The sequence below is a fragment of the Porites lutea genome, chromosome 12 (genome assembly GCF_958299795.1).
Source record: "Porites lutea chromosome 12, jaPorLute2.1, whole genome shotgun sequence".
In the NCBI taxonomy this organism is placed as follows: Eukaryota; Metazoa; Cnidaria; class Anthozoa; order Scleractinia; family Poritidae; genus Porites; species Porites lutea.
In genome coordinates this window covers 19,519,137-19,532,749 of record NC_133212.1, presented here as the reverse complement: position 1 = coordinate 19,532,749, position 13,613 = coordinate 19,519,137, and the positions used below count along the sequence as shown (strand labels likewise).

General features: G+C 41.5%; 1 protein-coding gene across 1 annotated transcript in view; it reads left to right on the top strand.

The window, feature by feature from the left end:
* The window catches only part of LOC140953837 (uncharacterized), a 148,203-nt gene that overhangs the window by 115,803 nt on the left and 18,787 nt on the right, over positions 1-13,613 (top strand). The window contains exons 138-152 of the mRNA XM_073403217.1: positions 63-266; positions 1,007-1,185; positions 2,728-3,157; positions 3,547-3,918; positions 4,605-4,850; positions 5,131-5,239; positions 6,100-6,416; positions 6,889-7,030; positions 7,569-7,747; positions 8,370-8,510; positions 8,749-8,890; positions 9,595-9,923; positions 10,455-10,596; positions 11,364-11,686; positions 12,874-13,015. Of these exons, the coding sequence (XP_073259318.1) occupies positions 63-266; positions 1,007-1,185; positions 2,728-3,157; positions 3,547-3,918; positions 4,605-4,850; positions 5,131-5,239; positions 6,100-6,416; positions 6,889-7,030; positions 7,569-7,747; positions 8,370-8,510; positions 8,749-8,890; positions 9,595-9,923; positions 10,455-10,596; positions 11,364-11,686; positions 12,874-13,015 (3,397 nt within the window). The remainder of the gene's footprint in view (positions 1-62; positions 267-1,006; positions 1,186-2,727; positions 3,158-3,546; positions 3,919-4,604; positions 4,851-5,130; positions 5,240-6,099; positions 6,417-6,888; positions 7,031-7,568; positions 7,748-8,369; positions 8,511-8,748; positions 8,891-9,594; positions 9,924-10,454; positions 10,597-11,363; positions 11,687-12,873; positions 13,016-13,613) is intronic.

The window sequence follows — 13,613 nt, the reverse complement described above, 5'->3', positions numbered from 1 at the left end:
CGTGTTATTAAATAACTGCCATTGTGGATGAAGAAAGTATCGCCTACTCACTTTCTTTTTAGGTTCACGCTCGTCTCTGGCCGTGTTGGCGTGTTGTATGTAACTGTGGAGTTGCCGTCCGTGAGGATAATGACGTAGTGACGATTGACATGTGTCACGGCCCATGGCGCCGCACCAGCCCACGTGTTATTCAAAAGTCCCGAAGGCCTTTGGGAAATCGAATGAGGATCCGTCGATACGGATCTGGTCAAAGTACTCGCTTTAAGGTTTGTGACCTTGATTTTTTCTGCCTCGCCCAGTTATCAAATTTATTTTTGTGAAGATATTCCCCGGTAATAATGTCAACTGTAATCTAGTTTCAGTTGGCAACCAAGTACACCAAATGTTTTTAGTAAAGGTAGTTCTGTTTACGGCGGAAGCGTCCTTGGTTTGAAAGTGCATTTGGGTTACAACCCTTCCAGTCAAGTTCAATAACAAATAATCCAAATTCCAAGAAACATGGTTTCTTCATGTAGAAAAAGTAAACTAGGAACTAGCGAGAAAGAAATCTTTTGGTTAGAGCGGGTTTCGACCCTAACTTCTGGTTGGGACTGACTAACAAGCTGACCATATCGCTACAGTACCCGCGTGACTTCTAACATTAGGGCCGTTTATACGAGGCAAAATAACACCCATCTTACATAAGACGCGTCCTAAATAAGAGGAAAAGTATCCCGTGTAAACGGCACATTTCGTTTGAAATTTAGCTAAGACGCGTCTTATCTAAGAACAGCCCCTAACGCCTGTTTTCGATAAGACAAGCTTAGTTAAGTCGCGTCTTAATGTGCCGTTTATACGAGATGGTTTGCGTCTTATTTAGGACAGGTCTAATGAAAGACGTGTCTTATTGTTCCTCGTATAAATAGCCCTATTATTGCGGGGCTTTTGTTTTCCTGTTTTTGTTCAGTGTCCCCAAATTCCCGCAAGCGTGAACCATATGTTAATATAGGTGTACTGTTTTTCGTAGGTGATGATGAAGTCAGGCGCGGTGGTGGAAGCTCATAGTCAGTACTGGGGAATGAGTCTTTATGTGACTGTCCCTGGGGCAGACACTGCTGCAACTGTGGGACTCTGCGGGAATAATAACGGCAATACTGCTGATGACCTGGAACGAAAGGGAATTTATGCATTTGCAAGGAAATACTGGTATTTAACCCTTCAAGCCCTAAGCGTGATCAACATCAAATTTCTCCTTGTAATATCAATGTTTTATAAGACAGAGTGGTTATGAAAATTGCGGACATGATCACGGGATGAATTTGCCTGATGTTTTGTCAACTTCTCCCCTCTACTTCTGTAGGAAATGAATAGGGACAACAAATGAGAATTTAAATTTTGATCTTAGGGTTTAAAGGTTTAAAGAGACTCTTTAAATTCTAAATAAGTGGAAGCGTGTGTAGCCGAGAGGTTAACACCTCGAACTCTGGATCTGGAGGTTGGGAGTTCAAGCCTCGCCCGTCACGTTGTTTCCTTAGACAAGGAACTTTACTCCGCTTTGTCTGTCTTCACCCAGGTGTATAAATGGGTACTTGTGACATACTGCTGGGAGATAACCCTGTGATGGATTAGCATCCCGTCCAGGGGGGAGTAGCAATACTCCTAGGCATGCTTCATGCCAAGGAAACCGGGATAAGTTCCGGTCGTTTGAGTCTTTGGCTCGTGTGCGCCTTTACCTTTTTTAAATTCTACGTAATGATAAAACTGTGGAACAGCTATTAGAATGGAAGGGAAGTTCAGCACTAGAGGGTCATTTTTGAATGAGTATACTTTGGTGTATGAACTAACTTACCATTGAAAGACTCTTAGGGCGCTTTCCATCTGTCAGAACTGAGCGGTCGGACCATTCCCGTCGTAATGAGAATTTCATAAACCAATTAACCAGGTCAGTCGACAAATCCTGAATAATATGCATGGGGTTGATGTTTTTTTTTCCTAGCGAAAACTCCTTAAGAAACCGAGATAAACGTTCCGACCGGCCAGTTCTGACTTTTGGAAAAACGCCCAATAGATAATGATACAACTGTACAACTGCTATCAGAAGAAAGGAAAGTTACCAGAGGGTACCTTACTTTTTGAATGGGTACACTTTGCAGGGGCGGATCTAGGGGGAGGGTGCAGGGGGTGCGCACCCCCCCCCCCCCCTGAGATGACTTGCGGTTTTCTAATACAACTGGTATTCTGCAAAAAACCCCCAAAACTATGTGGTTTATTGGTGTTGAAGTAGAGCAAGAGACGAGTGCACCCCCTCCTAAAAAAATTCCTGGATCCGCCCCTGCTTTGTACTATGACGAATGAGAGGACGTTGATTTGAACCAAACTGGAGAGAATTCATTAACAATTCTGGAGAAGTAAGAATACTAAAGAGACCTAATGATCACTATAAGATTGAACACATCTGCAGAAAATAACTTCGCTAAGTGTGCTCAGAAAAAAAAAAAACATAAGTAGCTAGAACAATAATGTGAAATGTTAATACTTAAAAACCTGAAGTCTATTGAGAGAATTTAAAGTTAGTGAAAGTCCATTTAAGCGTTTTCTCGAACATAAAAAGTCATAACTACCCCGGTTTTTTTTTGCTATAATCTGATGCAAAGCTATAACTGTGCACTGAAAGATTTGTTACAGTTAAGAATCCGAAGACTTCAAAGTTAAAATAGTGTTAATACAGTTTGTTTGTTCTTGTTTAAGGTTACGTCCAGGCACAAGTCTCTTCGATAGGCTCCCACCTCGCATTTCATCCGTGAGTCGACGAGTCAAGCCATCATGCGCCTGCGTTAAAAGGGGAAACCGCCGATTCAATACGTGTGACGTCAAACCTCTGCCAGACATTGACAAAGGCGGGAAACCTGTGAAACCTATAAAAGTTCCTCCTCGACCGAGAAAGCCTGGGAAAAACGATAATAAAGACTACGATCCCAACGCAATCAATTACGTTTTCAAGCCCCCTAAAGTGAACTACAAGGTCCCGAGCTGGCCTACTCGCACGGGAATAACTCGTAAGAGAGCCACGACACATTGCAGAAAACTGCTGAAGAATTCTCGCGCGGCACGTGTGTGTAGGAAAGTTGTTAGCGCCAAGAAGCTAAAACTATTAAAAGAATGTGTGACAGATATTAAGGTTGGTATACAATTGTTGACGTGAGTATTATTAAGCACTTTCTGACTATTTCTTAGGGGTAACCGCGGTTTTAGTACAAACCTATTGAGAATTTTTGGTACTGGTTTTTTTATTGTGTGGAATGCGAAAAAAAAAATCGTAATGTCTTATTTGTGCAGTTCTAGTTATTCATGTTCCCCCCAAAAACTTGAAGTTATTGAGTTCTTATGTAAAACCTTCTAGTATAGAAAACTTAAGCGTCTAAACTTCGAAACAACCCCACGTAGTACAAAAGAGATTCACTATTATTGTTGTTGTTATTATTATTATTATTATTATTATTATTATTATTATTATTATTATTATCGTTATTATTCCCTCATTATTTATTTATTTATTTATTATTGTAGATATCAGGAAAGTTGTCCATGGCTAAGTCATCTTTGTCCAGTTTGCAAGATGCATGCAAGACTGCAGCTCTGGTAAATCCTAAAAACTACAAGAAAGACAAAAAAGGCCGTCTGGTCCCCAACAAGAAGATCATCGGTAAACTCTGTCCAGACAACTGCAACAATCGTGGCCGCTGTGTAAACGGCAAATGTCGCTGCTTCAAGGGTTATGCCTCAAGTGATTGTAGTGTTAATAAGAGATTGCCACCCAAACTTACCTACATGCAGTCTAAAGGAATTTGCGATTTACGGAAACGCGGCTGCCGATTTGAGAGCATGCATGGCCGGGGATTCTGGGAAGGGCACATTAACTGCCACATACAGAAAGCCAGGGTGGGTATTGGAGAATGTTCTTGTAATTCAAATTTTGTTCGCGTGGTACATTTTACATCCTGGCGGCGGGGCAAGAAAAGGAAGGTGAGCTGGAATATCTGCATCGAAAAAGTCGATGCGGAATGGTGATTGGTGGAGATGATATAAGTAGTGACGTCGTCACCCTTGGCACTTGTTTTTCAATGTTCTTTTACATCCGCGCTCGTTTCCGCCTAGCGGTGATTGGCGGAAATCTGACAGCTCAATCGAAGGGGAGCCACATGGGAATTGCAGGTGGAATTCAAATTCCAGAGACGTAGTTGCAAGCTCTCCTTCCTTTTCCCGCCCTGCCGTTTTGGCGCCCCGGAGACCTTGCTCGCAGGTTAACTAAGCTAGGTGTTTGACAAACATACTGCATACCGCTAGGACTGAACTGTTAATATGTGCTTTTTGTGATGAAAGAAATGCGATGGTGAATTCAAGCCACATTCAGATTGTCTTTCTTCTATTGTCCCTTTCTATCATAAGAGAGGTAGCTCTTGTGAACTCTCCCCCTGATTAATGGAAAATATTGACGTCAATTTATCACTAACGAAGCTTAAGAATGCTCGTATGTTTGTTCCAAGCCACAAAATGGAAAGTTATACTTTTCCACCAACCTCCGCACAAAAACTTATTTTACCAAGCTTTATATTTCTTTCTTCTAGCTGCTGAGGGGTAGATGGCGTACAATCGGCAGACAGTGGAGGGTACATGGTCATTTGCAAAGCTTCAGTGAAGCAAGATGCAAACTTCCATTCCCCTTTCCTCGGGCCAGAAAACTCCGTGGTCTTCCACTCAGGATACTGGTGTCTGTTTCTAATAACCGAGTCTTAAAAAGTAACAAATTGAAGTTAGTTATCTACGATTCTGCCTGCCATCGGTGTCTGGCGAGTGGATTGTGCTGGCGAAAGGTAAATCTTCGCGTTTCAAAGATCGCTAACAAAGAACGCTATTTTTTTGTTGTTATCCCTTCACTCTCGAAAATGTCAAAGTAGGCGACTGAAAGTTACTTTTTGGTGAGTGATACTTTCGTATCCTTATTGGCCCACCCCTCCCCTAAGCCAACATTTTTCCTCAAGTGAGAAGCAAGTGTCATTGTTGACTTAGGCGAGGGGTAGGTGGTCAGTATCTTAAAAACCTAAATTGATCCACTCCATCTCCTCCCTCCAATCTGTTTTTGTCATTGTACAGAGAACCAATTGCATCATTGGAGGTTTGTGTTACGCGGCCAATGAGCGCCATCCGACCAGCAAAAGGCTGAAATGTCTTCCACAGATCAGTAGGAGTGCCTGGACAAGGGGTTAGTAAAGTGGAAACTTATCCTGCCAATCTTATCATGCAACAAGTTTTTTATGTGTTAGTAGAGAGCGTTAGATTCGAAGACGAGGGCGACATTTAATTTCAAGTTTTCTCGCCTATTCTCTAAAATAGACACCCCGGAAAGCTTCGTTGTACTTTTTTTTTCACCACAAAAGTTAGCACGCTTATTTCCGTTGAAGGAGTCAAAGCCAACTCTCGATCGCTAAATGATGAAATTCCTAACATTTGATAACTTGTTTTCGCCACTACGACATTCTCGCTAAAACTCGTAGTAGAATGACGATGGCTATCACATTTTCCCGCCAAAATAACCGGCTGGCTCCCCCGCGCCCACTGTTTAATTAGTATTGGGAAAATATCCTTCTCGTAGTCGTCCTCGTCTTAGGGTGAAACCCTCTACTAAGTCTCGGGGGACATTAAGTGAGACTAATTCTAAAATAATAATTATCATTGATGTGAAATTCTAGGTAGAAAATGCCAGCCTAAATAAACATTATTTACAAAAAATGATACAGTTGTTTACCTTAAAAATGCACCGCAATTAAAAAAATACATCCTTATATTCTAAGTAAGTATTAAGACTAAGAAAACTAGATCAAAGAATCAATAAGACAAAACGATTTGGTTATCTTGTGTGTCAAGTGCTACTTAGTGCGCATTTCGCACATAGTACGTAAAAGATATGGGTAGCTTCAATTTGGATGATTAAACTAAGCAATTTTACAACAGCCTAAAAGATAGAACCACCTCGAGTAAAGATTCTAATTGCTCTCTATATGAATTGTTACTCTAAAGTGTCTTACTAGTGAGAATGTTCAAAACGTTCCTCCCTTTCTTCAGTATCACAGCAATACAAACCGTTAGGAATGAAGAATGGACGTATCCCCTCAAGAGCAATCAGTGCTTCCTCGAAATGGGACCGCTACCATGGGCCAAGTCGTGCCAGGCTTTACATTACTCAGCGCGGTCGTTACAGAGGAGCGTGGTCTGCGCGGCACAATACCGCATATCAATGGATCATGATTGACTTTTTTACACCTGTGAAAGTCCTGGCTCTCGCCACGCAGGGCCGTGCTGATGCCAGCCAATGGGTCACGAGATATTATTTGACGTACGGATTTGATGGGATCAATTTTGTACCGTACATGTGTCGAAAGGTACGAAATTACGATTTTTGTCCCTTGTAAAATTCTCTATTTAAAAATAATTGACCTTTATACGTTCGCATAATAAAGAAGAGAAGTACAGACGTTTTAAGGGTTAAAAGTTTATTTTAACCTTTCCAAAGTATTAACCATATTGAACGTCGCCTTGTCATGTCATAGTCTGATTGGTATTCATATAATAGGGTATTAGACTTGGCTCTAATTCTAGCAACTAAGCGTACGCGTAAAAGTATCCCAGAGTGGTTGAGTTCGAGAAATAAAAAAGGATACGTGTATTATTGGTGCAAGTGCATGATGTAGACGACTAAAGGTATGTTTTGGTTATTGGTCGTGCTAGATGCAATTCGTTTGTAGTGATGTGGATGTCGTTTATTCCCACAAGATTAATTTGTTATGGGATTATCTTGGCCTGTTAAGTTCTTTTAAAGTCAATTTTTGATGATGTTTTGATTTTGGTTTTTAGACATTCCGTGGAAATAGCGATAGAAACACGGTTGTAAGACACCGACTTTCTCCCGCCATCCGAACACGCTTCATCCGCATTCATCCTGTGGGTTGGAGAAGCCATATCTCTTTGAGGGCTGAATTTTATGGTCACAAAACGGGTAAGACTGATTTTTTATTTTGAATAAGCCAAAGAAAACGCCAAGAGTAAACTAAGGCATGAGTGTGTCCAAATGGCGAAGAGGAAAAGACAATTTCCGAGTTCCAAAAAACTCTCACTTTCAAAACGAAGCTACGTGCGAAACCTCTCTTGTGAAAATGAGTTTTAGTTGCATGAGATAAAAAAAATAATTTTCATGTCATTTGTTTCCCAGCTAGCCTCCCTTTGAAACAGAGGCTTGCGGCAACGCGCCCTATTACCATAAGGATTCCAGCAGTATTTGTTGGCAACTGTTCGATACAAATCGCATCATAAGGGGTCATGCAATTGTGTTGCAAGACTGGTGAAAGTAACCATTTGTCAAAAACCGACTCTGGTTGTCTGGGTAGGAGCGTGTAGCATTTTTTGAGAGCGAGGTTCTCCCGGACCCTGTCACAAGGTGTCCAAGAAAAACACCAAGAATTTCATTGAGACCACAGTTGCCTTATTCAGCGGTTAATGGTCGTGGTTTGACTGACAACGTTTCCTGATTTTCTTAGCTACTTCCGGGCTTCCTCTCGGGGTTGGTGACAGGAGAATTGGCGATGACGGCCTTAGTGCTTCAAGCTCCTGGGACCGTTATCACGGCGCTATGCGTGGAAGGCTTTATATTTGCAGGTCAGGAAGATTCATAGGCGCGTGGTCCGCGAAAAGGAATACTCGAGGACAATGGTTGCAGGTAACTAGATCAAAGGAAGCTATAATTCGTGATGCTTATAAAGAGTATGTAGTAGCATTGCACTTAGTAAGCCGTTACAGTTTGTCTCTGTTAAAGTACTGGTTTGACTTGCTTCAAAGTGTGAGAAGTATCCATCAACAGACGGACTAATCTCAAAGGGTTTTCGCCGTCTCTTTGGGCCTAAAGAAAAGCACTAACCATACACAAAGGAATTTGACGTTTGCCTTAAAATGATGGCAAATTCATAAATGACTCAATGTTTGGGGGATTCTCAATCTGACTTAAAAATTAACAAAAACCACCTCGAGAAGGTACCTTACCTAAAATTTAATTAGAGGTCAAAAAGGTAATCTCCCAGGAATTCATGATTAAATTCTCTCTATACCGATAATACACCTTGTTTGCAGCTTCCCTTCCCCCTTCCCCCCACTCCTCTCCCAAGAAAAAAACGCTTAATTATCGTCTTCAATTTCTCTTTGGACGACGGTAACACCCAGGAGAAATTTGAAACAATTAGTTGCGCCAAAAATGAGGAGTAAAAAGGTGGCATTATGGGCAATGTGAAAATGGTGAATTGCATGTATTCTTGGCGATTGTAATGAGGCACGATTTTTTTTTTCAGGTTAATCTTGGTTATCGCGCCATTATCGTAGCCACTGCTATTCAAGGTCGTCAGGATCTCAACCAATGGGTGACGAGCTACACGCTGAAATACGGCGACAATGGAATACGGTTCCGTAACTACCAGTCACGGCGAGCAGGAGTAAGATTCTCAATATTCTGTTCACAATACGCAGGACCCTATTCAAAGACATCCCCAGACTCCTCTATTTTGGTTCTTGAATCCTCTCTTTAAAAAAACTGCATCTATTTTTTCGGTATAGTATATGAGGGTCTCATGTATCTTCTGGGAAAATAGCAGTTGAGTTGAAAACTGGCTCTCTTTTTTGATGTGTTTTTATCATAACTTACACCGCTAAAAGTTATATATTTTGTTCCAGATCTTCCGCGGAAATAAAGACCGAAACACGGTCGTAAAGAACTTCCTTACGCCCTCGATCAAGGCTAGATATGTGCGGTTTTACCCCTTTACTTGGCACGCCCATATTTCTTGTAGAGTGGAGTTGTACGGAAAATACCTGAGTAAGTATAAATCGTTAAAGGTAGAGCTTGGTTAATATTTACAAGACTAAAGAGAAAGCTCAAAGTTCGCCCTTTTTGTTAGGACACCCCTCAGTTTCTAAATTTTTTGTCTCAATGGAGCCTTTTTACATGACGTAACGTCCGCCATATTGGTTTCCCAAAACAATGAAACGGCTGCCGTGTTGATGTTCTAAACCAGTCCTGTGGGAACTGAACCATTTTTCTTACGTAAAAAGTTTTCTTTTGTTCTCATAAATTTGCGTAGCTGCAGGTCATGTGATTGAAAACACTCTACACAACTTTTTCCAAAATGGCGGCAATACTACTTTTCTTTTATACGCCATATTTATGTTGATTAGCCCTCTTTGCCTCGATTACACTTGCATGATTCACACACAAAAAAAAACATAAGCACGAAAGAATAACAAGATTTGACGCCTTTTTGGAATAAGTTGTTTTGGCATCGTATAGCGTTAAAGCAGAAATGATGATGCGTTACATTACCTCACGTCAAGTCAATTTGTGAAACGCTATGTCACGTTGCGTCATGTTATGTCATGTTCAATAACGTTATGTAATTTAGGTTATCTTTCGTTATGTTGTGTTAAGTCATGTTTCTGATATATAAATCTGATTGTCGGCCAAACGGTCAGCGGCTCCCGTGACGTCAAAGTCGTTCTCACAACTTGCTTTCAACTTTTAAGAACGTCGTCCCATCGCGAAAACCCTTGGACTGTCCAACAACCGTCTTAGCAACCGCTACATCACGGCGTCCAGCATATGGGATCGGTACCACGCAGCATGGCTCGCGCGTCTACATAACAAGAAGCGCGGTCGCTACCCAGGAGGGTGGTCTGCTAAAGTTAACAGACGTGGACAGTGGATACAGTTTGATTTCAGAAAGCCGAAGATAATTGTTAAAGTGGTTACTCAAGGAAGACACGATTACAGCCAATGGGTCACTCGTTACTTTATTAAATACAGTCCAGATGCGTTTTATTGGGCGCCTTACAAGAAATACAGCCGCGTACAGGTAAGCGACTTGTTTCACTATCAAAGCCCTGCCTCCTTTCTTAGCCTCCCCAGTTGTCCTTATATGGCGCGCGTTGTCTATTGGAGAGGATGCGCTAAATTTTGCATCCATCCCGTGATTCCCTGCGCTTTTTATTTCCCGAGCAATAGTAGCGCTAAGGGACAAGGAAGATGATAGTCTCCTTTGCAGCCGCTCGGGCCGGATGTCATGCAAAGATCGGGGCGAGGAGCATTGCCTGGCTTCGGCCCGAGCGGTTGCGAATGAGACTCGAAAGATGATAACAGTGCCTCGGATTTACGAATGCTTACTTCAAGGGACTATGAATTCACGCTTGAATTACACTGATACTCTGTGCAAAGGCCACCTTGGGGACAGAAGAAAGTGGCCATTGTAGAGAGGTTGAAACAAAAGTGAAAGTATGGACTGTCCGCCCAAAAAAAATGGCCGTTGTGGAGAGGTGGCCGTTGGTGGAAGTTCGACTGTACATAGAATCATTTTTACGAGCCACTTTTATTTTGCATTTCTCTTCAGGTCTTCATCGGAAACAGTGACAGAAACACAATTAAAGGAAACGTCTTTGATCCTCCAATAAAGGCGCGATATGTCAGGATTTATCCGACTGCATGGGTGAACCATATATCTTTAAGGGCAGAATTCTATGGTCTCCTCTTACGTAAGTGTTATTAAACTCAGATCCTTGAGGAATTACAAGTTCTGACAGGAGCCATAGGACGGAGTGCACAACATCCCTGTATTCCTGTCGTGGCGTTTTGATCGACCATTTTAGTTTTAAAACTATTTTAGCGCGAATTTAGAATATCCCCTAAGTCTCATAAGGCAGTCAGCAAAATCCAACAGACAAACGTATCTTTCTCCTTTTAATGAGTGAGACGTTTAGTTTTCCCGTTTGATGTCTTATGCTTCGACGGAACAGGGTTTCCGTTTTCGCGGGAAATAATGCTTTAAAAGGTATCTCAAAATAAACCGGTCTGCAAAAGCCTACTATAAGATTTGCTTGCTTCCGGTTCTAAGCTCCTGGTTCAGAGAGTACACCGGCGCATGCGCCATGAAAAGGGGCACTTCAAATAAGCCTTTCATGCTCTCGTGAATTGGTTTGACTATGAATATTTTCAGAATCATGATGTAATATTAGCTAGCCTCTCTTATGAAGCTTACTTTTTTTTTCTCCTGGGCGAACATACTTTTGTTTTCCCGATACTTTATAGTCACAAAAACAATTGAGACAAGATAAACATGTTCTTACAAGAAGATACATATATACACCTATATAAACGGTTCTGACCTAGCGATGCAAAACATCCTTCAAAACAGCATTTTTTCATAAATTAATCCCTACAAAACTTTAGCTAACTTTGATTCATAGGTAAATTATTAAACAACAGCTTATTTTAATTGGATGCTGAATGTTTCTCTTAAAAGCACCATACAGTGTGGAGATTGGATTAGAAGATGGCAAGGTACCCGATAGAGCTTTCTCAGCCTCTAGTCAATGGGACAAATACCATCGTGCTAATCGAGCGAGGCTTAACAGCGTTGCAACAAAAAGGTACCGTGGGGGGTGGTCTGCAAGGAAGAATAACAGACGCCAGTGGTTACAGGTTAAACTGAGACGCAGAGCAAGAATAACCGGTTTGGCTACTCAAGGTCGGCAGGATTTGAATCAGTGGGTTAGAAGTTACAGCATCTCGTACAGTTTGACCGGCAGGTCGTTCCGTCCATACAAGGAAAATGGACGAGTTAAGGTAGTTGTTTCTCTGTGTGCCCCAGTTAACGTAGCCTTCCTGGCAAAAGAAACCAGCCTCAGTTAATGTAGCCTTCCTGACAGACGAAACTAAAGTAAAAACCTCATGATAAGTTTTTTCTACGATCCAGCGCCTAAATCCTTGTTCCCTGCCCCATGTGCACCATGATTTGAGTACGTGCCATGATTGACCAGTTAAAAAAGCCATTGGTCGATTGGCCAATCAGTTTGAGGGGAAATTCGACACGCAGTTCCGGTAACTCGTTGACTTCGTTAGAGGTCCAGAGCAAGGATCTCGAGGCTGCTTTGCTGAGGTTACTGGATCAATATAGGTTTCTGGGAAACTGCTCACCTACCCCTCCCCTAAGTCAACATTAACAATTACTTCTCACTTAATTAATTAAGGCAAAATGTTGGGTTAGGGGAGGGGTCGGTGGGCAGTTTCCTAGAATCCTAAATTGGTCCAGGTTGGATGAAATCCCCAATTTAGGTTTCTGGGAAACTGACTACCCACCCATCCCCTAATTCAACATTATCACTTACTTCTCACTTGATGCAAAATGTTGGCTTAGGGGAGGGGTAGGTGGGCAGTTTCCTAGAAACTAAATTGATCCGAAATCCCGACTTAAGGTCACCCTCTTAACACATCTACGGTCTTTCTGCCTAACCGAAGAAAAATATCATGCGTCAACACGACAAGTTCTGGATGAACTTTGGGCAGTCGCATTAAGCGGTTCATTACATTTCAAAATATGCGAATGGATCTGTTGCACAGTGTTTTCAAAATTAAAGGGCCACAAAGTACAATACCGTATTTATCCGATTAAACTTAGTGGCGTTTATTAAATTTTAAGCTTTTTCGGTGAGGCATTCATTTCAAAATCACATTTCTTAAATCACCGACAAAAATTACAATAAATCATCTGTGAGATAGCACCTCAATTGTCTTGACTTTTTTCTTCGTGCAGCGTTTTTTCGAGGACGTTGTTTATTCCAGCATAAAACGATATACTGGATTCTGTCAAAGTCTGTAAACAGATCTGATTCTCAGTCTTATGATCGAGTTATCCATTCCAAATTTAATCAATATGGCCGTCGTAGTTAAAAAAGGTCTAATATCTCTTGAAGTAGTATCCTCTGTAGACACCCAGGCCTAAGGTGTCTCATTACGCATCCCTTTTGTTTTAGATTTTCCCTGGCAACTGGGACCGACATACAATTGTGTTTCATAAGCTGAAAACTCCACTCTATACAAAGTGTGTCAGATTCCACCCCATCACTTGGCTCGGCCACATCTCCATGAGGATTGGACTCTACGGACAAAGGACTGGTAAGGAGAATAAAATAGGAAAAACATTCTCGTCCGGGGATCATTTCTCGAAAGTCGAAGTCCTGATTATTTACGGGCCCGTAAAGCTGTTACTGTTACATCCAAGTTAGAGGTTTCAACAGTTTTGCAGATAACATGTTGACTAACAGTTAACAAAACGAAATAGACTGGTTTGTTAGCTAGGACCAACACTCTTCTCAATTTTGAATTGAATGTACATGTTTGAGTAAGGACCCGGGACTTTCGAGAAATGGGCCCCTTAAACGAAGTATGGTATACAGTTGCTGGAGCGTTTCCTCAATGTAGTGAGCGCTTATTAGTAACTATGCATTGTTGCCCACCAATTTTGGTGGACGACCTTTTTCGTGCATGACAAGATTGGACAATAATAGGTCTTTGTCGTGCTACATAATACGATACTTAACGAATGGTCTCTCGGAAAGTAAGTTGAGTTTCTTGTTCTAGAACCTCCATATTTCCCGAAGTGGAAGTCGAAAATATTTTTTTGAAGGATTGTTCTCTACATTCTGTTCCATCAGCCAGTTTTTTCAATCCAAACTTTATCAAGTCAAGGCAAAGTGTTTGTCTGACTTGTACT